Source organism: Patiria miniata, unplaced genomic scaffold (assembly GCF_015706575.1).
Source record: "Patiria miniata isolate m_02_andy unplaced genomic scaffold, ASM1570657v1 HiC_scaffold_3, whole genome shotgun sequence".
Lineage (NCBI taxonomy): Eukaryota > Metazoa > Echinodermata > Asteroidea > Valvatida > Asterinidae > Patiria > Patiria miniata.
Window position 1 is genome coordinate 17,588,194 of NW_024037069.1, and position 21,670 is coordinate 17,609,863.

At 44.5% G+C, this 21,670-nt stretch overlaps 3 protein-coding genes across 4 annotated transcripts; 2 read left to right on the forward strand and 1 right to left on the reverse strand.

Annotated features, from left to right (window-relative positions):
• The first annotated feature begins 1,240 nt into the window (after positions 1-1,240).
• LOC119736528 lies at positions 1,241-5,531 on the forward strand. The gene is made up of 2 exons (XM_038210540.1): positions 1,241-5,317; positions 5,472-5,531. The coding sequence occupies exons 1-2, from the start codon at positions 1,241-1,243 to the stop codon at positions 5,529-5,531; spliced, it is 4,137 nt and encodes a 1,378-aa protein (XP_038066468.1).
• Positions 5,357-7,417, forward strand: LOC119737840. The gene is made up of 2 exons (XM_038212461.1): positions 5,357-7,069; positions 7,321-7,417. Exon 1 carries the CDS (start codon positions 5,636-5,638, stop codon positions 6,575-6,577), a length of 942 nt encoding a protein of 313 aa, XP_038068389.1. The 5' UTR covers positions 5,357-5,635; the 3' UTR covers positions 6,578-7,069; positions 7,321-7,417.
• A 922-nt stretch (positions 7,418-8,339) lies between these two features.
• Positions 8,340-21,670, reverse strand: LOC119737841 (scavenger receptor cysteine-rich domain-containing group B protein-like). Of its 2 annotated transcripts, none has more exons than XM_038212463.1 (9): positions 21,466-21,670; positions 18,881-19,201; positions 17,081-17,392; positions 16,023-16,382; positions 15,041-15,242; positions 14,580-14,746; positions 13,242-13,452; positions 12,020-12,120; positions 8,340-10,004 (listed from the first exon to the last, which is right to left on the reverse strand). In XM_038212463.1, the coding sequence occupies exons 1-9, from the start codon at positions 21,539-21,541 to the stop codon at positions 9,472-9,474; spliced, it is 2,283 nt and encodes a 760-aa protein (XP_038068391.1). In that variant the 5' UTR covers positions 21,542-21,670; the 3' UTR covers positions 8,340-9,471. The 2 variants fall into 2 exon arrangements, with proteins under 2 accessions (XP_038068391.1, XP_038068390.1); XM_038212462.1 differs by having other exon boundaries at positions 12,014-12,120.

Genomic DNA, 21,670 nt, shown 5'->3' on the forward strand with positions numbered 1-21,670 from the left:
AGCACATGGGGATTTGTAATGCTGTCACATTCCTGATATTGTTATTATATTTGTTCGACACTAAATTAACTGAATAATTTACTCCTCACATGGTTATGTTATGTATGTGTATTGTTTATTGTCATGAAAACATACTCACAAATTGTTATTTGATCTGTGGTTAATTGCAGATTAAACCTAGTTATATTCCACAAGTCCATTTGTGTGGAAAGCGTCAATGACCTCAAGAGAGTGCAAGGGTTTATGCAAACAAGGCAGCAGAATTGCGTTACAGTTTAATGACTTCGAGTCACTCTCCAAGTTATTGGAGTTAATGGCGTTCCAGTCAATGTTGGCCACCAAAGTTGAGACGGCTGCCTGCCACCGTACTTACCTGACAACCACCCATGATGTTCACAGTCCAGGGGTTGTGTGTATTGCACCTGATGTTGAGTGTATGCAGCTGACTGACGCAACTTGCGCCCTACATGGTGAGAGCCGTAATCATCGGGTATTTCCTCGTGGTCCAGATGGGGGACAAGATTTGAATCGTGAATCATCTTGGACAATTTGATTGCGGCCAAGTTTGTATACCTGTACATGTACTGTAACCTTGGAGCTTTGGACGAGCACCTGATTCTGTGTTTCGAGGATATCCCAAGTTCATCGAACTGTGACCTGTGACCTTTGAGCTTTGGACGAACACCTGATGCCGTGTTTCGAGGATATCCCAAGTTCATCGTACTGTGACCTGTAACCTTTGAACTTTGGACGAGCACCTGATTCTGTGTTTCGAGGATATCCCAAGTTCATCGTACTGTGACCTGTAACCTTTGAGCTTTGGACGAGCACCTGATTCTGTGTTTCGAGGATATCCCAAGTTCATCGTACTGTGACCTGTGACCTTTGAGCTTTGGACGAACACCTGATGCCGTATTCGAGGATATCCCAAGTTCATCGAAATGTGATCAGTGACCTTTGAACTTTGGACGAGCATCTGACCGTGTTCAAGGATATCCCAAGTTCATCGAACTGTATACTGTGAACTGCACATGTGTTTGATTTATTGCTTGATTGTTGTGTAATTTTCTTGCTAATTACTTGTAGTGTTTGATATTTCACATAATTTACATTTTCTTCACATAATTGTGCTGATTGATTGATTGACTGGTTGGTAAAATCTTTTCTGATTTATATAATATTGGTATTGATCATAACGTACTGCTATTCCATTTTCACTGCTGTAATTTGATAGTTCACAATGTCAGTTTCAAATGCCAGTAAATCCAGCAAGGCTGGTACTTCCAGTTCAATTAGTAGTACTAGGCTCAAGGCAGCTGCTACTTTAGCAGGCCTTCAGGCAGAAGCCGCAAGCAGGATAGCATTGAAAGCCATTGAAGAGGAAGAGTTTAGACTTGCTCAGCGTAAGCGAGACTGCGAACTCCAGCTGGAAATTGCCAAGGCAGAGGCAGAGAAAAGGGCTCTGGGAGACATTGAACAATCTTCACATGAAGAGGAGCCTAAGCTAAGTTTACATGGGTCGACGGCTGCAGAGAAGGTGGATCAGTGGTTAACTGGTAACCCGCAGCCATCTGCTCCAGTGCAACCATCATCGCCCATGGCAGCGATTCCTTTGCAACGTGAGATGATTGACACGTTGCTCTTGCCGAAGTGTGAGCTGGTCAAGTTCAATGGGGACCCTCTTGAATACTGGATCTTCATCTCTAGCTTTGATGCAGCTGTTGGCAACACCAGCGTTGGGGCCAGCGCCAAGCTAAATCGCCTGTTCCAGTATTGTTGCGGAGAGGCGCTGGCAGTTATCAGATGTTGTGCTGTCATGCAGCCGGATGAGGGCTACACAAAGGCAAGAGCATTGCTACGTGAACGCTTTGGTAACGATTACAGGATTTCGGAAACTTGGGTCAGTAAACTTACAGAGGGCCCGCGCATCCTGCCAGGGGATTGCAGAGGTATCCAGAAGTTAGCTGACGATCTTCGAAGTTGCACACTCACTCTGACAGCGATGAAAAAGCTTGGAGAAGTTGACACTAAAAGGAGCCTTAGCCTCATCGTAAAGAGACTGCCACAATTCGTGCAGGGTAAATGGCGTTCGAAAGCTGTGGGCATTCTGGACAAGACTGGCCACTACCCCGATGTTGCAGAACTTGTCAAGTTTATCAGCAAAGTAGCTCGAGAGGCAAATGATCCTGTTTATGGTTTGGAGGACCGGCACAGCAATGAGAAATCACCCAAGAAGAAGGGATCCAACTATAATATCCAAGCCACCAGTGAGGTCGACCACAGGTCTCGGGTTGGGACTGACTCGCCCAAGCATCAATGTGGCAAGAACGAATTGGTGAAGAAGACAGCTTGTCCATTGTGCTCTGGGGGACATGCACTCGCGGCATGCAACAACTTTGGTAAGATGTCTCCTACTGACCGAGTCAAAGTGGCGAGTGAAAACAAGCTGTGTTTCAACTGTCTCTGCAGTAGGCATTTTTCAAGGCAGTGTAAAGCAGCTCCCTGTGGTTTTCAAGGATGTAGAGGAAAACACTCGAGGTTGTTACATGGTGTATTCCAGAGAGCGAATTCTGAAGATGGAGGTGCTCCTAAAGAATCGCCTGATGATCAGAAAGTCGGAGCAACAAGTCTCGCTTGTGGGTCCAGTCAAGAACACTCCAAGATAGCCCTACCAGTTGTCGCCGTGATGGTGAGAGGTGCGGGTAGTGGGGAGTGGCTCAAGACAAATGCTCTTCTTGATCCCGGGAGCAACAGGTCGTTCTGCTCAATGGAGTTAGTGAAAATGCTGGGTGTAAAGGGCACCCCACAGTCTTTGTCTCTGGACACGTTGAACGAGAATGCACAGGTTCAAACAGTTGTGCTTTCGTTGGACGTGTCTGGAATTGTCGGCAAGGCCCATACCAGAAAGTCTTTCTGCATACCAGAGATTCACGCTCTGAAAGAGTTTCCCACTCTGCGAGATTCCTGCGCTACCCTTGAAGATGTGAGGAAGTTCAAACACTTGAGAGACATTCCTGTTCCATGCGTGGCTAAAGATGGTGTAGCGATTCTCATTGGACAAGATGCCCCACAGGCCCTGGTTCCATTAGAGGTGAGGCGTGGTGCGGAAGGCGAACCCTACGCAGTCAGAACCTGCCTTGGATGGACGGTGAATGGACCGTTAGCCAGTGGGAGTCCAGCAGCAGCAGTGTCCAACTTTGTTCAAGGCGGCCTTGAAGCTCAGGTCGAGCGATTTTGGAAGCTTGACACTGCAGACCTATCAGATGACAGAACCATGTCACTGGATGACAAGAAGGCAGTCAAGACATGGAATGACTCAGTCAATCTTGTTGATGGCCACTACCAGTTAGACATACCATTCAAGTCGGACACTCCCGATTTGCCTGAGAACAGGATTGTTGCAGAAAGGCGCTTGCAATCCCTTGCCAAGCGGTTTACCAAGGACCCCGGTTTGCACTCAAGATACTGTGCAGAGATACAAAATCTGTTGAGCAGAGGGTTTGCTGAGAGGGTGCCTGAGCACGAGCTGGCATCATCAACGGGACGAACTTGGTACTTACCTCATCACTGTGTTCTGAACCCCAACAAGCCTGAAAAGCTTAGAGTTGTGTTCGATTGCGCTGCTAGATGCTGTGGCACTTCGTTAAATGACAGAGTATTACAGGGGCCGGACATGATGAACAAGTTAGTTGGAGTCCTTACCCGATTCCGAGAGCACAAAGTTGGATTGATGGGAGACATCGAGCAGATGTTTCATCAGGTTGGAGTCTCCAAGGAACACAGAGATGTGTTACGATTCCTATGGTGGCCTGAAGGGGATGCTACTCGACCTCCTGAAGTGTTTCGTATGACGGTCCACCTTTTCGGAGGGGTATGGAGTCCGAGTTGCGCTGCATTTGCTCTGCGGCGAACGGCAGATGACAACGAGGATATGTTCAGCAGTGATGCAGTCCAGGCGGTAAAAGAGAACTTCTACGTTGATGATCTTCTTAAATCCTTCAAGTCGGAGGATGATGCATCATTCATGGTGAAGCAGCTGACGCACCTTCTAGCTAAAGGTGGCTTCCACTTGACTAAGTGGATCTGCAGTAGCAGAAAGGTCATGGATTCCGTACCGACGGCTGAAAGAGCCAAGACAGTCACCGACTTGGACCTTGATCATGAACGTCTTCCTGTGGAAAGGGCCTTAGGAGTACGTTGGGATACCGAAGGTGATCAGATTGGAGTCAAGATAAAGTCAAGGCGAGGATGTCACACTAAGAGAGGTCTGTTAAGCATTCTGAGCTCCGTTTACGATCCTCTTGGGTGCGTGTGTCCATTTGTTCTGTTGGCCAAGCTCATGTTCCAAAATGAGTGTAGAATAGTTGGGAAGGGCTGGGATGAGCCATTGGAAGTCAGTACGCAAGATCAGTGGACCAGGTGGCTGGATGATCTTCCCAAGCTGGAGCAGTTTTCAGTTGATAGGTGTCTGATTCCTGGTGATTTTGGAATTGTTGAGGAATGTCGTTTGCATCATTTTGCTGACGCTTCACAAGATGCCTATGGCTCCGTTTCTTTTGCCCGCTTTGTCAACACTGACGGTGATATTCACTGCAGCTTTCTGATTGGCAAATCACGACTCGCTCCGTTGAAGACCATGACTATCCCTAGACTAGAGCTGTCTGCTGCAGTTATTGCAGTGAAGATGGACCAGATGCTCAGAAGAGAACTAAGGGTTCAGGTGAAAGGGTCAACGTTCTGGACAGACAGTACGGTGGTACTCCAGTACATAAGTAACCAATCAAAGCGTCTCCAAACATTTGTTGCAAACAGAGTTGCCACAATTCATGATGGATCTACCGCCAGTCAGTGGAGATATGTCAATACACAGCAGAATCCTGCTGACGATGCATCTAGGGGGCTCGATGCCCAGAGTATGCTTGACAAGATAAGATGGAGAAAGGGTCCTGATTTCTTGTGGCAGACTGAGGACAGTTGGCCTGTGACTCCACAAATTCCTAGTCTGCAGGAAAAGGACAAGGAAGTGAGAAAGATAGCACTGTCCCGAGCCATAGATGTCGTTGATCAGGATGACCCCACTCACAGGTTGATCAGCAGATACTCGTCTTTGTATCGTCTCAAAAGGGCGGTCGCATGGGTGCTCCGCTTCATAAAGTGGCTGCGACTCCATAGGCCAAGGAACCTGGATAATGGAGATAAGGGAAACCAGAGGTTGACTGTGGGTGAACTGCAAGATGCAGAGCTGGCCATAATCAGGAGCGTTCAGAGAAGGCACTACAAGAAGGAGTTCCGTGATTTGTTGGCGGGAAAGACTTCGGTGCAGAGACAGAGTCATGTGTATAGTCTAGAACCGTGCGTAGATGACCATGGTGTATTGAGGCTTGGTGGTAGACTGCGACACTCTCCAGTCGGGCCCACTTGCAAGCGTCCAGTGATACTACCTCGTGATAGTCATCTGGCCACTTTGATAGTTCGTCATGCACATGAATTGCTATCTGGCCATTCGGGCAAAGAGCATGTGCTCTCTGTGATAAGACGACAATATTGGGTTCCCAAGGTGCGACCTTTGATCAACCGCATTTTGAAGGAGTGCGTGCTCTGTAGAAAACTTCGGGGACTGCCTGGCATTCAACGTATGGCCGATCTACCTGCCTACAGAGTGACTCCAGGCAAACCACCGTTCACCCACGTTGGGGTTGATTGTTTCGGACCGTTTCATGTCAAACGAGGGAGGAGCAGGGAAAAGCGATATGGCTGTATTTTCACCTGTATGCGAATCAGAGCAGTCCACCTGGAGAAGCTACACTCTCTAGAAACTGATTCATTCCTCAATGCCTTCCTAAGGTTTGCGGCAAGGCGAGGAACCCCGGAGAAAATCTATTCCGACAACGGGACCAACTTTGTTGGAGCAGAAAGGGAGCTAAGGGCAGCTATCGAGCGTCTACAGGAAAGCAAACAGGCGGAGGGTTTCTTTCTCAGCAGAAAGGTCGAATGGCAGTTTAACCCGCCAGCGGCCTCCCACATGGGAGGCGTTTGGGAGCGCCAGATTCGTACCTGCCGGAAAGTTCTGAGTTCACTTCTGCATGATGAGGTGCTTGATGACGAGAGACTCGACACATTGTTCTGCGAAGTGGAGTCTATCGTAAATGACCGACCCATCACAGCAGTCTCCGAGGATCCGAAAGATCTCGAACCCCTTACTCCCAATCATCTGTTGAAGCTTGGACATGGGCATCCAGTTCCACTCCGTGACTTGAAAGCAACTGACCAGTATGGGAAGCGATGGAAACACGTACAGTTGCTGGTTGAAAGGTTCTGGAAGCGTTGGACTGCAGAGTATCTTCCCACGCTTCAACGCAGACAACGTTGGCTTGAGCCACAAGCCAATTTCAAGGCTGGTGACCTGGTGTTGGTCAAGGATGACAATCTGCCCAGAAGTCAGTGGCCTCTAGCGAGGATTTTGAAGACCTTCCCTGGAGCCGATGGTCTGGTTAGGAGTGTGGAAGTACGGACAGCCACTGGAAATCATGTCAGGCCAATCACCAAACTGTGTCTGTTAGAAGGTGTTAAAGACTAGAAGCATCTCCTTAACCAATTGGACCAATTAGTTATAAGGCAACACGTTTAGGTTCCAGTTTAAAGTTTAATCGTTTTATAAGGTTTAGTGTTAAGCTTGGTTACTTGTTGTGATTGTAAATGTTCGTTGATTACTCTTACATTTAAGGGGCCGGAATGTAACACATGCTTTCTGTAAGGATTATTTAGACATACATTTTATCATGTTGCACCGAAATGTCTTTCGTGGAGGTCAATAATCTGTGTATCACCCATGAGGTCTTAGTCTGGTTTATGTTGTGCATATACAAAATTTCATGCTATAGAGTCAAGACACAGACATATGCTAGTGTGCACATTGTTTCATGTGGGCTTTCTGCATCAACGATTTTGGGAAAGATGATCTGCCCAACTTCTTTGTTTTAATTAATAATTAGGAAAGCGACATTCAAGGCAGTTTGACCTGACGTCTTTTCTGCTAGTTTGCTGTAGTTGACCTGTGCTCAACAAAGTCGTGAGTCTTTGGTTTCATGACTATTTGCGTGCAATCATTGTTAGGATTGGGACTCTGAGGGGCACACATGTTTGGGGGAATAGCACATGGGGATTTGTAATGCTGTCACATTCCTGATATTGTTATTATATTTGTTCGACACTAAATTAACTGAATAATTTACTCCTCACATGGTTATGTTATGTATGTGTATTGTTTATTGTCATGAAAACATACTCACAAATTGTTATTTGATCTGTGGTTAATTGCAGATTAAACCTAGTTATATTCCACAAGTCCATTTGTGTGGAAAGCGTCAATGACCTCAAGAGAGTGCAAGGGTTTATGCAAACAAGGCAGCAGAATTGCGTTACATGTGTCTTGTTGAATACATGAATATTGTTTATTGCGTGTAGCCCTTCATTGACGTATTTTACAAACACGGTATACTCAGTGTTACGGATGCCTATGAGGGCCACAACCAATTCAAAAAGATACAAACTGGTATGTTGTCCGGCAAATAATTGTTACCTTACCATCTGGCTTCGGCCAATAAGATGATTTGTAAATACCAGTAGGATAATTAATAAAAAAAACATGGCCAATATATGATTTGTAAATAACTCAGCCAATGTAACGATTTGTAAATAACTTAGTTAAACTGATGATTTGCTAATAAATGGCCAAAAGAATGATTTGCAAATAACTTGGCCAATAGGATGATTTGTCAATAAGTTGGCCCTAGGTTAATTTGTAAAATTACTTGGCCAATTTGTAAACAACTTGTCCAGTGTGATAATTTGTATTAAGTTGGCAAATTGGGGGATTTGTAAAATAACCAAAATAAAATGTGCTCTATTCTGAAAGGAAAAGAAAAAAAATAACTTATGGCTTACTTAGAGTAAGATTGGAGTGGAAAACAGGTTTATGAAGGTCTTTTGTAAAAATAAATCAAATCAAAAGCAAACTTATAACTGTGTATATTGTTGCAACATGCACGTATTTGTGTTTGTATTCCTTTGTGGGCTGGTGGTTGTATTAAATGTTCGATAATGATGAAAATGTACGAGAATAGAATGCTTGTCAACTGTTATTACATTTCACAAAAACACCCCTCTCTGATATATCTGGACGCATTTCCATTAGAAATTGCTAAATGCACCTTTGTTTTTTTCCAGGCTCGAACAGAGACATATTATGAAAAGTCACCGGCAAAATTGGACGATAACTCAATTTATGAACACTTGAAAGTTGCTATTATGTTGTTGATTTATGATAAATGTTGGTTTGAATTCAATTTATATCCAATTATAATACATGTAATTATCACATTAACTTTGTGTATTAATGAACAACGTTGAATAAATGTCTAGCAAATTGAAAAAAAAATGAAAAAAAAATATTAATTGCAAATAAAATGTGCACAGAGTGAGTCTTTTTCTTTCTCTCTCTGTATAAGAGATTCTAGGGTTTTCCCTTGTGGAATTGAATCATTTCTCTGTACGTAAGTGGTTGACATTTAGTTTGAACACTGACTAGTCTAGTCACATACTCCCGTGTTTGCATTTACCATAGTGTTATCTGCATGATCGATTGAACGGAAGTTGAGGTCAACATTTCACATTTTGTGATAGTCATCGATTCGCCATATTTCCAATGTGTTGTATAAATATTTAATGCTTGCTTTTCTTTCGAATTACCCAATATTGCCCATGATAAGATGGGCCCATACAGTCAGGACACAAAATAAATGCCAACAAAAATAATAATAATAGGACTTAACACACATTGTAGATCGTAGCCTATATATAAATGGTACCCGGATGTGCTGTATTCTCGTAAAATTTCGTAGGTTTTTGAAGTAAATTTTCACGCTCTATTAGTTTACACTCCAAGGAAACTAAACCAAGTTAAATGGTCTTCAAATGGACCTGGCCTATGGAAAAATTCTTCATCGGCGAGTGCATGTATTTCGATTAAAAGAGGCACAAATTTCGTATAGTTAGGGTGGGTTGGTACTGCTATAATTTAATTTATACATTTGTTTTTCAGACAACGTCAGATTTTTAACTGAGTTATCTACCACATGTCATATTGTTTGTGATGTTTGGTTTTAATCAGTTTTAATTATGTAGCATCCACTTTGATGGAATTAAAGGTTCAATTGTGACTTTTGTTCATTGATTTTCATTACAATCAAACTTATGCCATGACAAAGATAATCAGTAGGTAAAAACAGGCGAAGAGATATCGAATCAGCCTTCGGTGGTCGAAAACAAATTTCAGATAGGTCTCAAAAACACTTTTTTCCGTAATTTGTTTTCTCAAATGAAAAACTAGCCTGATAGTGTTCAACAAATTATTTCATGGACCGTTTTAAATCGTCTTTGCAGTGTCTTGTAACCTCATTTTGTGACCAATGTTTATCGATTAGGATAGGATGGACTAGTACGAAGAGTCAGATTGTTGAGCGGCTGTAACTGCTGGGGTAGCATGCCCTGGACCGGAGGCAGACCGGTTGTTGCAGCTACCGGCGAAGGTAAGTATATCGGTAGCTGGTTCATTCCGTCGGCTCCCGCCGTGGCCGTCAAGTACGAGGGAGGCAGCGGGTTGGGATCGGGAAAACCCACCGGTGGAAGGGCCGGGATGACGGCGGCGGCATACGGCGGCTGACCCGGTGGTAGCTGTGGCAGGGGACCGGTTGGCTGGACAGGGTACGGGTGGGGGGATACCGGTCTACCGACACCGGCCAGTGGCTGGACAGGGTACGGGTGGGGGGTTACCGGCGGACCCACCCCGGCCGACGGAGTCTGATCATTGGCCGGTACCACTACCAACTGCCGTCGCTTCTCCAGTTGCATACGCCGCTTGATGATGAAAAGACCCAGGGTGATTGCAACGAATAGGACTCCGATGATAGCGAAGATTTTCTCACCGCTGAGCGTCCAATCGTACTCTATAGCATTGTAACAGTAATGTTTTAGTTCAATTTTGTTTTAGTTCATCTTTTCAATCGCATTCGAACAACGGACACCCTACAGAAACAGAAGATGAAGCTGTGTGGTTTACTCACGGAAGCCTATGTGTGGGTTGGGGGTTTTTTCTGGGGGGGGGGGCTGGGGTAGGGAGGGGGTTCGTTTCTGTCGTCAAATTCAGGTGTTTTTTTTAGCTCAAGAGACCCTGACTTGACAGACTCCAGAACACTACTCCATTTTCTAGACATCAAACTTTGTCACAAATGGCAAATGGGTTCTCCACAAAAGGCTTATGTCGCACGCAAGATTTTCGTGAATCTTGGGTTTCATGGGTTGCGTGGTCGTGCCCTCACTATACTCTGTAGGGTAGGGGTATGGGAAACAAAAAGATAGCAGCAAGATAGTTTCCGTAGGAATGAGGTTGCACAAGTCCCGTAGAGTCGACGCAAAGGAATGCATCACATCGTGAGTAATGGACTGTTTCCCGCCCCTCCCCTGAAAAAATTTTGAGCTCCCTAAAGCCATTGATTCGATCATTATTGTTTATTTTTAATCACCATTCAGCTTATGCGTGCATGGACGATTGTTGAACACATAGTTATTAAAAAAAACTGACTCTTTTAACACAAAATAGTACGCAAAGTCGCCAGTGTCTCCACGAAGGCAACTTTCAAGCATTTCAACTGCATAGGTTTTCAATACTGAACAGTAATTTCCCTCTCTTTATTGATATTTGCCAGAGACACTTTCGCCGATTCAGCAAAAATCGAAGCTCATCGCCTCCGGCATATTCCACATTGATGGCCTATCAGCCTCGACTCCAGGGGCGCGTGCTCGTTCCTTACACTAACCCCTGGCTGTGATGATGACGTAAATGACGCTGAATGGCTATTCACAGTGTACTGCGCGCAAGGGCGGATCCAGAACACAATTTTTTGGGGGGGCCAAAAAAAATTTTGGTCCCCTAAAAAAGTGGGTCAAAAAAATTACGGCGTGGGGTTCGGGGCCCGCTTAAGGGCCCCGAAAAATTGTTGGATTCTAGATGCTCTGTGGTGCGATCTGAGGCAATTTCTGACCACTTTAACCAATTTTTTTTGAGGAAAAGATGGTGGTGTACTCATTGCCTGCCTTTATTGCGATGTCACATAAATAAAAAAAAAAATTGGTTTCGTTTTTTTTTTGGGGGGGGGGGGCCATGGCCCCCTTTGCCCCCCCCCCCCCCCCCCCCCCCCCTGGATCCGCCCTTGACTGCGCGCGCATTTCGAAGATTGCACGCCGGGCGCGCCCATAATGCGCTCGCGTGCTTTGCACGTAACATCACGTACGAAAAAAAAATTTATGATTCAAGAGTCGCGATGCATGTACGATATGGTTTATGTCAGCCGCGTTTTTCGCTAAAAAAACCCCTGTATCTGTGGTTGTAAAGGCACGAAAGGGGTACGTACATTTAATACAAATCTTTGCTAATTAACACAACGTCCAAACGTTGTGCTTGAAAGGATTGATTCTTCAAAATCACAACTTTTAACATTTTAAAGATGGCGTCGGCACGTAAAACAGATAAACTGCAGCCCTAATTATAATGTGCCATATTTTGGCACATTTAAATTACACAGTTCCAGGGGTTACAACTCCAGGGGGTTACAATTCCAGGGGAAACAACATGGCGCTGCAAGATCGTACCCACGGGGCACGAGGTTGATGGCCTATTGTCTTTTTGCAATAGGCTGGTTGCGCGTAAACATTACCGTTGTGTTTTTGAATTGAAGAGGCGGGATTCAGACCTATGCATGTCCTGTATATAATTTGCATATATTAGGAGGAATGCCACCTAATGAATGTAGGATTCACTGCTAGCGACCTGTCTCCAAATTTAAAGTCCGAAAGACAAAGGGGACCGGGGAACCAGACTATGTGAGTGTACGATCATGATATTTTATAAGCAACACATGATGACATTAACTCTTTGATTTCCACAACTACTGCTCACCGTTACCATGATAGCATTCAATGACGACATCTTGCCAGTGGCCACAGTTGTGTGTATGAAGCCCGTTGTGACGACATCCCATAATGGTTATCTCATCTCCTTGACATCTGCGGAAAAAACATTAATGATATTCAATTGTAGTGTGATCGGGGAAGAGGTCATAGAAGTCAAGCGACAATTAAAATGGCGTGTATGACCATACTTACCACCCGACCTTTATTTCTGATGCTGCTGACCGGGTTTGATGACCCCATTTTACGGCGCTGCTAAGCACACAGATTTGCTATGCACAAAAAAGTCTGGCTTATAAAAGCAGGTTATCAGCCAAAACTCCATGTGATTTTCATGCTAAGCAAACAACAGCTGAATACTAATCACGAGCAAAATACATCACGTAGAGTTTTGGATAGTAACCTGCTTTTATGAGCCAGACTTTTTTGTGCAAAGCAAATTTTTGTGCTTAGCAGCGCCGTGAAATTGGCCCCCGATATGATGCATAAGGCCCCGGTATGATGCCCCGGTGTTTCTGGCCTCCTGTATAAACTCCCACGTGGAGTATTTAGGAGAAGAACCAACCAAGAACCAAGAACCAAGATAAGGTCAAGTTAATTCACATAATTATTGACACGAGAAAAGAGAAGTTCTGGATGCCACGTCGACTGCGTCTGCGCTTGTTTGTGATCCCAGCCAATCACAAGTCAAGAGAGACAACCTGATATCCCAAATTATCCACCAAATACTCTTTGGCTATAAGACCATTTTCTTGCTTTTCCTTGAGGTCAGGATTTCAGTTAAATCTTGGAACCTAGGTTGCAGATACCATTTTTGTCATTCCTCAATACCGAAAATAGACTCATTTGTCTGCATTACAGCTCCATTGCTAATGTGACTGGATTCCACGAAATAATTACTCGTTGTTTACGTCTCAATAACTCGCGAGCTGAAGATTGCATTATTTAGCTAAAGGGGTGTTTCGAAAATCATGAAGTGAAACTGTTGAACAAAATCGTTGGAAAGTTTAAATTTTTGACTTGTTTGACTTTTGGACAGAAAAGTTTAGATTTTTTTGACCGAAAAAGGGTTGATGAATTTGATTTAATATGTGCTTGGTTGGTATTAAACACTCTGTTAACGACTGGTTGGAGTTTGGCCACGCGGACTCCAACCGGTCTTAAACATAGTGTTTAATATACCTCTCATGCACACATTTACACCTTTAATATTGTACCTGACATTGTCAAGTAGTATAGATCCACTTCCAGCTGGTAGTCCGTCAATATAGTGATGAGCATTTAGCACTTTGCGGTAACCAAGCTGTCTGCAGACTACGTCTGCATCAACGTCATCCCATTCGTCGTTACATACCGTGGACCACTCGCCGTTGAAAAAAATCTCCAATCGCCCATCTGCCGCAGTTAAACCTCCCGCTAATCGGACGTCTGAAGATGAGAAGAGATACACTGATCAACATCCCGGCGAGTTTACCATGGCCAAATGACCAGACAGCGGTGGTCAACGGTTAGTAGTGTGGTTACCTGACCTGATTTACACTGACCGTAGTGGATTCCCTGACCTTAGTGGGGTTCACTGACCTAAGTGTGGTTCCATGACCTTAGTGAGGTTAACTGACCTAAGTGATGTTCACTGACCTTGCCCTGACCCTAGTGTTGCTCCCTGACCTTAGCGTGGTTCCCTGACCTTATAGTGAGGTTTACTGACCTTAATATAATGAGGTTTACCTACCTTAGCGTGGTTCCCAGACCTCATGTTGCTCCTTGACTTTAGTATGATTCCCTGACCCTAGTGTGGTTCCCTGACCTTAGTGTGGCGCTGACGTTAATGTGGTCTCTCACTTTAGTGTGGTTCACCGACCTTAGTATGACTCCCTGACTTTAGTGTGGTTCCCTGACCTTATGCTGAGGTTAACTGACCTTTTATAGTGAGGTTTACTGACATTAGTGTGGTTCCCTGACCTCATGTTGCTCCCTGACGTTCGTGTGGTTCCCTTCCCAAAGTGTAGTTCCCTGACCTTAGTATGGCGCTGACCCTAATGTGGTTCTCTGAGTGACTCACTGACGTTAGTGTGGCTCCCTGACCTCAGTGTGGTTTCCATGACCTTAGTGTGGCTCCCTGACCTCAGTGTTGTTCCCTGACATTAGTGTGGCTCATTGACCTTATGTGGTTCCCTGACCTTAGTGTGGTTCTCTGACCTTAGTGTGGTTCCCTGACCTTATTACGGTTCCCTGACCTTACTGCTGTCTCGTAACTTGTTGATTCAGCGACAACTCTTTTATTGAATCATTGATCAGAGATTAGCCCATTGCTTCCAGCAGTAATCTTTTGAGTACTCTTCCAGCAGCGGTTCGCACAACATGTGACTCGGTCAACGTCCGATACAAACCGAGCGTGAATCAAGCGCAACATAAAAAAGAATAACTGCTGCTTCTAAAAAGCACCCCAATTTATTCGTGCAAGGACATCATTATATTCTTTGGGGAAAAAAAACGGTCGGAATAGGCCTACTAAATAAATTTACATTTGACGATACTGTTTATTTTTTATTTACCTGCATTCCGCATGTCATGTTCGTTTCCAACGAACGGCCCAGTGCATGCAACGCCTACGTCTAGCCCACCGTGGCCACAAGATGACACCACTTCCATATTCCCGGTAGTGCAGTCTTGCAGGGACACCTCTTCCTCCGAGCAGGACACGTTGTTTGCCCAATAATACCTAAGGAGTTGAATCAAAGAGCAAGTCCAGGTGACGAGAAACAAGAGACAAGAAAGTTTTACTCTAAAGTAATAGCATTTACCCATTGTCAAATGGATAACTTCACGGGATGTGACTGAATAGTAATGCTCTTTACCGGCGTCCTTGATTCTTTGTAAGTAAAATTGGAATATACACATGGCGCGCGTGAATTCCAACTCCGATTTTTAAAATTTGGGGTTCGTTAAAACGTTTCCGATTCTGATTTTGTTCTTTGATTCAAAATGTTTAAACGTGTTAAGGTCAGATCCTTACCCGGCCGGGTTCACACCGAAGTAGCCGTCTTGAACTTCGCGTATGGGCGTGCCGAAGCCAAGTTGCCGGCATGCCACAGCCGCGTCCTGCAGCGTCCAGTCTAGGTCGCATATCCCGACGGCTATGCCGCGGATGTCTAGTTCCAGACGACCCTCGTAGGGCGACAGGCCGTCGACTAAATGGAAACTGTAGCCCATCGGAACTAAAAGGAGAACAGACAGACAGTAATGGAGGGCGTATGGAACGCCATATCAGACATATATCTGTCGATGGTCGATTCGTGTTTGCCACGTCGGAAACCGTATCGCTGCGACGTCGAAAAGCGTAACGCTGCTACGTTGAAAATCGCGCGTCTCTCAAGTTGAAGCCCATTATTAATGTGTGTGCGATGTCGAAAACTGTAACGCTGCCACGTTGAAAAACTGTTACGCCACGACGATGAAATCCATACGCTGCGACGTTGAAAGACTATGCTGCGACGATGAAAATCATAATGTTGCGACGTTGAAAACTGTGCTCTACCTTACATGTACATACTCTTTGTAAAAATAACAACTGGTCCTCAAAGATCGAGCCGTTGGAGCGCTTATACCGTCATTCCAATAACACACGCATGTTTCTTTCCGAAAATGTTGCTTCAAACAATGCTCCCATTGTTGTGAGACCTTATTTCCCAACGTGAATTGTCGCTCATGTGTATGTGTAAAAAAAATGCAGCGCCAATTTGATTCTGACAACTTTACCTCATAATTCGATGGTTGTACTGCTGGAAATACGTTTAGGCAAGGTACAGAATGCCTGCCACGTCGGTTATTAACCTATGGGTTTATTTAACCGTAAACCATAAGACATTATGTGAATTTCCTCTTTGTAAGACCTTCAAAATACGGTCAGCAAAACATAAAACCAGATATTTTGCGATGTTTGGACAATAGTTCACCTTTAATTAATTACCTTAGTAATAACGACAGTTCATTTTTACCTGTAAAGGCCATGACGTACACATCATCGCCAGTGCAAGCAATCTTCACATCTTCGTAATGTTGACAGTTGTGCGACCCAAGTTGCAAGTGTCCGCACTCGATCAGTCTGGCCTCCCAGCCGTCACACATCACATCGTCCAGGTGGATGGGGCCCGTGCCTGCTGGTATGCTGTCAACCGCTGTCGGATGTGTAGGAGAACCCAGACCCATCTCACGGCAGGCCACAGTGGCGTCTGCCTCGTCCCAGTGATCGTCACAGACCGAGCCCCACTGACCATTGTGGTAAAGCTCTAAGCGTCCCTCGTTCGAGTTGATCCCATCGGCAAGACGCAGGGCTATTGTGTCGGTCCGACGCTGATCTGTTGATGTACAAGACCAGCTTAAAGGGAATATACATCATTGGCTTTTGCTGTAATTTTCAGAAATGGATGGAATTGGGGGGTTGGAAATATATAGCAGATATAGTTACACTGACTTTTTGGGTTCGAAAATGCTATAAAAACCAAGAAAAACAATCATTTTCCTGTAGTCTGGTTCCCTGACTCCATTTAAGAAGAAACAGAGCAGTGTACATATATTGGGGAATTGTAAGGTCACGGAACCAGTCTAGCTGGCTTGTACCCGTTCATAGGTGTGTAATCGATTGCAAACAAGTGCGATGGTCAACTGGGGCCAGTATTTGAAAAAAAGCCAGTTTTTTTCCAACGCTGATCGGCCGATCAGCGTTGGAAATTGATACAAAAATACCACTTTTCTTGAAAATGACAGTATACCAGGTGCCATGATTTTACAGGATGCTTTACACTGTCATTCACTAACAGTCCAGCAAGGTATTTCAAAATGATTTGGTAGTTTTATTTTTTGACGTTTGCAAAATGTTGTATTTTCCCTTTAAACGATGAATGGGAAAAGAACGGAATATTGTACCTTAGTTTTGTACCACACAAAAACGATAAACGTTTTATGAACATATCACAAATACAGAAGACGATTGGAGAAAATGATCAGGTATCCCAAATTCAATCTTACATGCCCTAATTTCAGATGAGGAACCTACCACAAGCCAGCGACACATCCTCGTCATGGCCGCAGTACCGGGTACCCCAATCGCCGCCCAGATGGACGCACTGGGCCAAGCGCGTCTCGCCGCCTTCGCACCCCACGTAGTACAGGATCGAGCCCGTCGCCCCCTCGATGGCCGGGAGTAAGTAGTTGGACACGGCGGCGTAACCCAGCTCACGGCAGGCCACCTGGGCGTCGGCCAGGTCCCAATTGTCGTCGCACACCGTGCCCCAGGCGTTGTTGAGGTAGACTTCCAGGCGTCCCGAATTGGAGCTGCCGCCGGAGAGTCGGATTGGCATAGGGTCAGCTGAAACCCCCGGAAAGGCAGCGTACAGCGTTAAGTTCAAAGGAATATACACACATAAAAGACGTTTTTGTGTGATGTAAATCGAGGACATCCCATTTCTTCTTCTTTTGTTTGTATTTAAACTTGATTGCTTCACCTCTTGTTGGTTATCAACACATTCCCCAATCGGGGACTATCCTCAATTGACTACTTGTCCTCAATCAGAATCGGAGCCCTCAACAAATTCTTTTTTTTCCTGGCATAAATTTAGCTTCGTTTAGAACTTACAGCAGGACTGTTCTTATCAGAACAAAAAAACTACTTAGCAAAGTTGATAATAAGCAGGACAAGTTCTTTTCAGAACTAATATCTTCTAAGCAGTAGTTATTACCACATGGTGTTACCGCAAACCGAAACGAGACCTTTCTTTTGTTGGTAAACATTGGCGCCATTTTATATGGGCTGCTGCAAGCGCATAAATTGAAGCCGTGATTGGCAACATTTTTTCCACAAGAAGTCCCCATAACGCCCTCGATACAAAGTAAAAAGGCATTTCTAGGAATTATGTTGTAGCTTTGTTGACAATGTTATATTCCAAACAATCAAATAATATTTTGGTTATCTGTAATAACTCTTCTTCCTTTTTGCGGCGTTGGACCTTCCATAGTTTAGCAAACCCGTGGTTGGCAAACATGCAGTTTGCCAACCAAGCGTAGAAAGGTCTATATTTCTTTTTTTACGAAACACAAAACCCATCTTTTATTCTTATGTTTGGTGTCTGCATCACCCTGAAAAAAGAACCGTTTGTTTTTGGTTACTTTTGGGCATAAACAGATTTACCATGCAATAAAAAATAAAAATAATTCCGCGATCAACCTCGGACAAATATTGGAACAGTACAACTTGAAACAACAGTTAGGAAAGGTCGATGCAATTAATGCATGCAGGGACTTTTCAACAGTGACGATCAGATCTGCAGACATTTCAGCAAAAACAATAATATAATAATGTCACCGATAGTCAGCGTGCTTTCTGCATGCCCAGGGCCAGTCATATTCCTTGGTCCCAGGTTCTACTTTAAACTCAAACGTAATTTGTATATGACTTGAAGCAATGCATGCGGATGAGATAAAGTAGAAGATTACGGGTATGTGGAACGTATTCTCTTGGAAAAAGTGAGGTTCTGAAAAGAACCGGCTGGTTGAGTGTGGCACTCGACTTTTCAGACAGTGTTTCTAGATTAAACCGACTTTTAACCACACTTCTTCCGAGCAGAGATTGCTTGGTGTTACCTGCAATCTTTCTACTTTAAATGTTATTTGTTTGTTTGTGTTTGAATGAGGAAACATGTAAAATGTAACATTTTAGCAGAACAAAATCAGAGTGCATCTAATTTATAAAACATAACCAAAATGGCACGTACTGCATTGGGTATACGTAGCCTGATCCTGCAGCTACCGTGAGCTGAACAACCCGTGGCCAAACCTCTTCTTGTGCATGCACTCTTACCGTATGTGTTTTGGTACCCGCACCGAATGGCAACATCCTCATAGTGGCCGCAGTTGTGAACACCCCATCCATTGTGGGGACATTCGGCCAATCTTCCCTCATCACCCACACAGCGTACTTCATCCAGGAGGATGGGAACTGAGGCCCCGGGGAGTGAATACAGACTCGTGCCGACAGCGGTGAAGCCCAACTGCCTGCAGGCCACCAGGGCGTCGGTGTAGCCCCAGGAATCGTCGCAGACGGTCCCCCATTGGTTGTGGTAGATCTCCAGGCGGCCCTCAGAGGGGTCACTTCCCCCAACCAGTCTTAAATAACTCCCAGCTGATTAAAACACGGGAAAAAAATACACGGTAGCATTTATGTGGTACACAAGAGCTACAAGTGGGCACCTCTTTCACCAAGAAATTATTCGCTGCGCCAACCGCCAAAAATTTGAAATCAACGGGACGGGGAGAATGTACATATTCCCAATGTTTGACCAAGGCATTCTCAAAATCTCTGAAAACATAGTTTAACATGTTAAAAAATAAAAATTTAAAAGCAATCCATAACAACTTCCTCTCGTCGATATTGATAAGCATATTCGCCTCATACTTATAGAAGCCGGTTTCACGATAAAACAAAACTCCTAAATCACCATGGGTTTTTGCAAATCAATCTATAACACACACAAAAAGCTCTATCACAGATATGTCACATCCTATAATGACTCTAATCAAAACAAAAATATTAACTATAATGTCCTCCGTAACTCTAAACGCAATCCAAAATACGCAATCCAAAATCAGAATAATCCAAAATCAGAATAATTGGCATTGGTATTTCTTGTTGATGTGGAGTTTCATCATTGCTACTCTGTCTGAGTATCATTTAAACTTCAAGATATTGCTTTGGAGGTCTTTGTTAATGGGAAACCAAGTCCATAGACTTATTCTGATGGCTGCTGAGGTGTATAAAATGTGACAGTTTAGTTGATTTCGTTTTCTGGCCGTCTAGTTTTCTGCAAGGCCTATTAGTCAGTTGATTTCCTTTTCTTCCTCCGATCCAGTACAGCATCTGGACTTTCATCAGTGCGCAGTGGTCTTACATTGCAAATGTGCAATTCAGTGTGCGTGCTGCGGTTGCGTCCAGATCCCTAGCCAGAGCTGGGTCTTCCTTGCGAGTTTGGATCCAGCCCATCATGAGCTGACAAGGTGCCAGAGGAATCTCTATCATCCCTTTCACTAACTCTGTGTGCAGAGTTGGTCCCATTGGGGTCTTGGGCATTGCAAACTCTAGTTTGTCTCGTCTCCATCATTGGTAAAGGTAGTCCTACTCACACCGCGCTGGCAGGGCGTAAGTGTTGGTGGAGGCTATGTAACCATAGCCTGGTCCTGGTTGGCTCTTGGTATCTTATTGGCCTTTGTAGTCATCTTGGTTTAATTGTCACAGGGCTCCAGTTGCTCCCTCTCCAACCCAGAGTATTAATCACACTTGTCTCCAACCAAGGGTGGCAAGTGCTGGATGGGTCTGGTGCAGGTATCTAAATCTGGCTCACAATGATGTTAAATGCAGGCATGATGCCTGACTTAAAAATGGTCCAGAGGGGACCGAAGGGGAAATTGACACGGATAAAATGTAGAAAAAAGACAGAACACCATGCCACAACCCAAACCGAAGTATACGGATTTCCTGTCACCAGGGGATCGGTGTTAGGTACCCCCTGAAGACATCGGTGATGTCTTGACCTTTCCAGGGGTCAGGCGACTCTAACCCTACCTAAGCTAACAGGACGAGTTCAAAACTGATCTGACAAGGTGTTCCTAAAACGGGGAGGGGAGGAGGAGGTAAAGAATAGATAGGAAGAACAACAAAGGAAAGGAAAGGGAAGACAGCTGAGGAGGTAGAGGACGCTTAAGCTCTCACTCTGGTGTAGACCAGCCTCTCACCAACAGATATACACAGACAAAGATTTTCTGTGGTTATTAAAGGGACATTAGGCCTACCTACGTCCTGGGATGCGCCAAATTGGGCTGCAAAAACCCGCGTTTTAAACGAAATGATGTTATTTGGAAATTACGAAGACTGGGCGTTTTTGTGTTAATCTAACGAGAGCCATGCGAGAATGAATTTGGGGGTCCAAATTTTGACTTTGAAAAATCGAGCTGTGTTGGGTGCTAGTCGTGAATCCTGCCGCACAAGGCTCACCAGTGCATCGCATTCTGCGGACGTGCGAGCAACAACATGTGCGTATTGTTTCCGTGTTTATTATTATGTTATCACATACACAACGTATACCGTTCAATGAATGGACACGGCTGGAAATACGAATGCGTTTGCCACAAAATGTCCGCCGCGCCAGAAGTAAACAACCGGGTTTTTTTCAGGAACGGTAAGACATTAGGTTGGTTTCATTTCGATCAGACCTTTGAAATAGGATCGGTAAACAATCCAAAACATAAAATATTCGGGATTTCATGTTTTGTTAATGACCTTTCAATTTAAAGCCTTAATATTAGATCCATGACATTCATTGGCCCGTGCCTACACTACAGCTCCTATTTTAAACAAGTTCTAAATGCACCGATTCAATGTATATCACTTACGTGAGGCCACCGTTGTAAATACTTGCAGTATGATCACCACTGCCAACACTTCTAGGCTGGGTCCAGTCGAGTCCATCCGATGAGGAAAATTTAAACTGAACTCTTCTTACAGTCTAAATTATGCTTGCAATAGGTTGTTGAATGACAGCCGTACCAGTGTGTGCATGGTGCATCACCATGTATGTATTCGCGCGCTTTGATTGTG

Excerpts from the sequence above, each read along its gene's own strand:
- LOC119737841 (XM_038212462.1), bottom strand. The coding sequence starts at position 21,541 with ATGGACTCGACTGGACCCAGCCTAGAAGTGTTGGCAGTGGTGATCATA. Across the intron at positions 13,453-14,579 it reads ACATGACATGCGGAATGCAG|ACGTCCGATTAGCGGGAGGT; the intron begins GTAAATAAAAAA and ends TCTCATCTTCAG. Across the intron at positions 12,121-13,241 it reads ATACTACTTGACAATGTCAG|ATGTCAAGGAGATGAGATAA; the intron begins GTACAATATTAA and ends TTTTTTCCGCAG.
- LOC119736528 (XM_038210540.1), top strand. The coding sequence starts at position 1,241 with ATGTCAGTTTCAAATGCCAGTAAATCCAGCAAGGCTGGTACTTCCAGT. Across the intron at positions 5,318-5,471 it reads TGTTGGCGGGAAAGACTTCG|TTCGTCATGCACATGAATTG; the intron begins GTGCAGAGACAG and ends CCACTTTGATAG.
- LOC119737840 (XM_038212461.1), top strand. The coding sequence starts at position 5,636 with ATGGCCGATCTACCTGCCTACAGAGTGACTCCAGGCAAACCACCGTTC.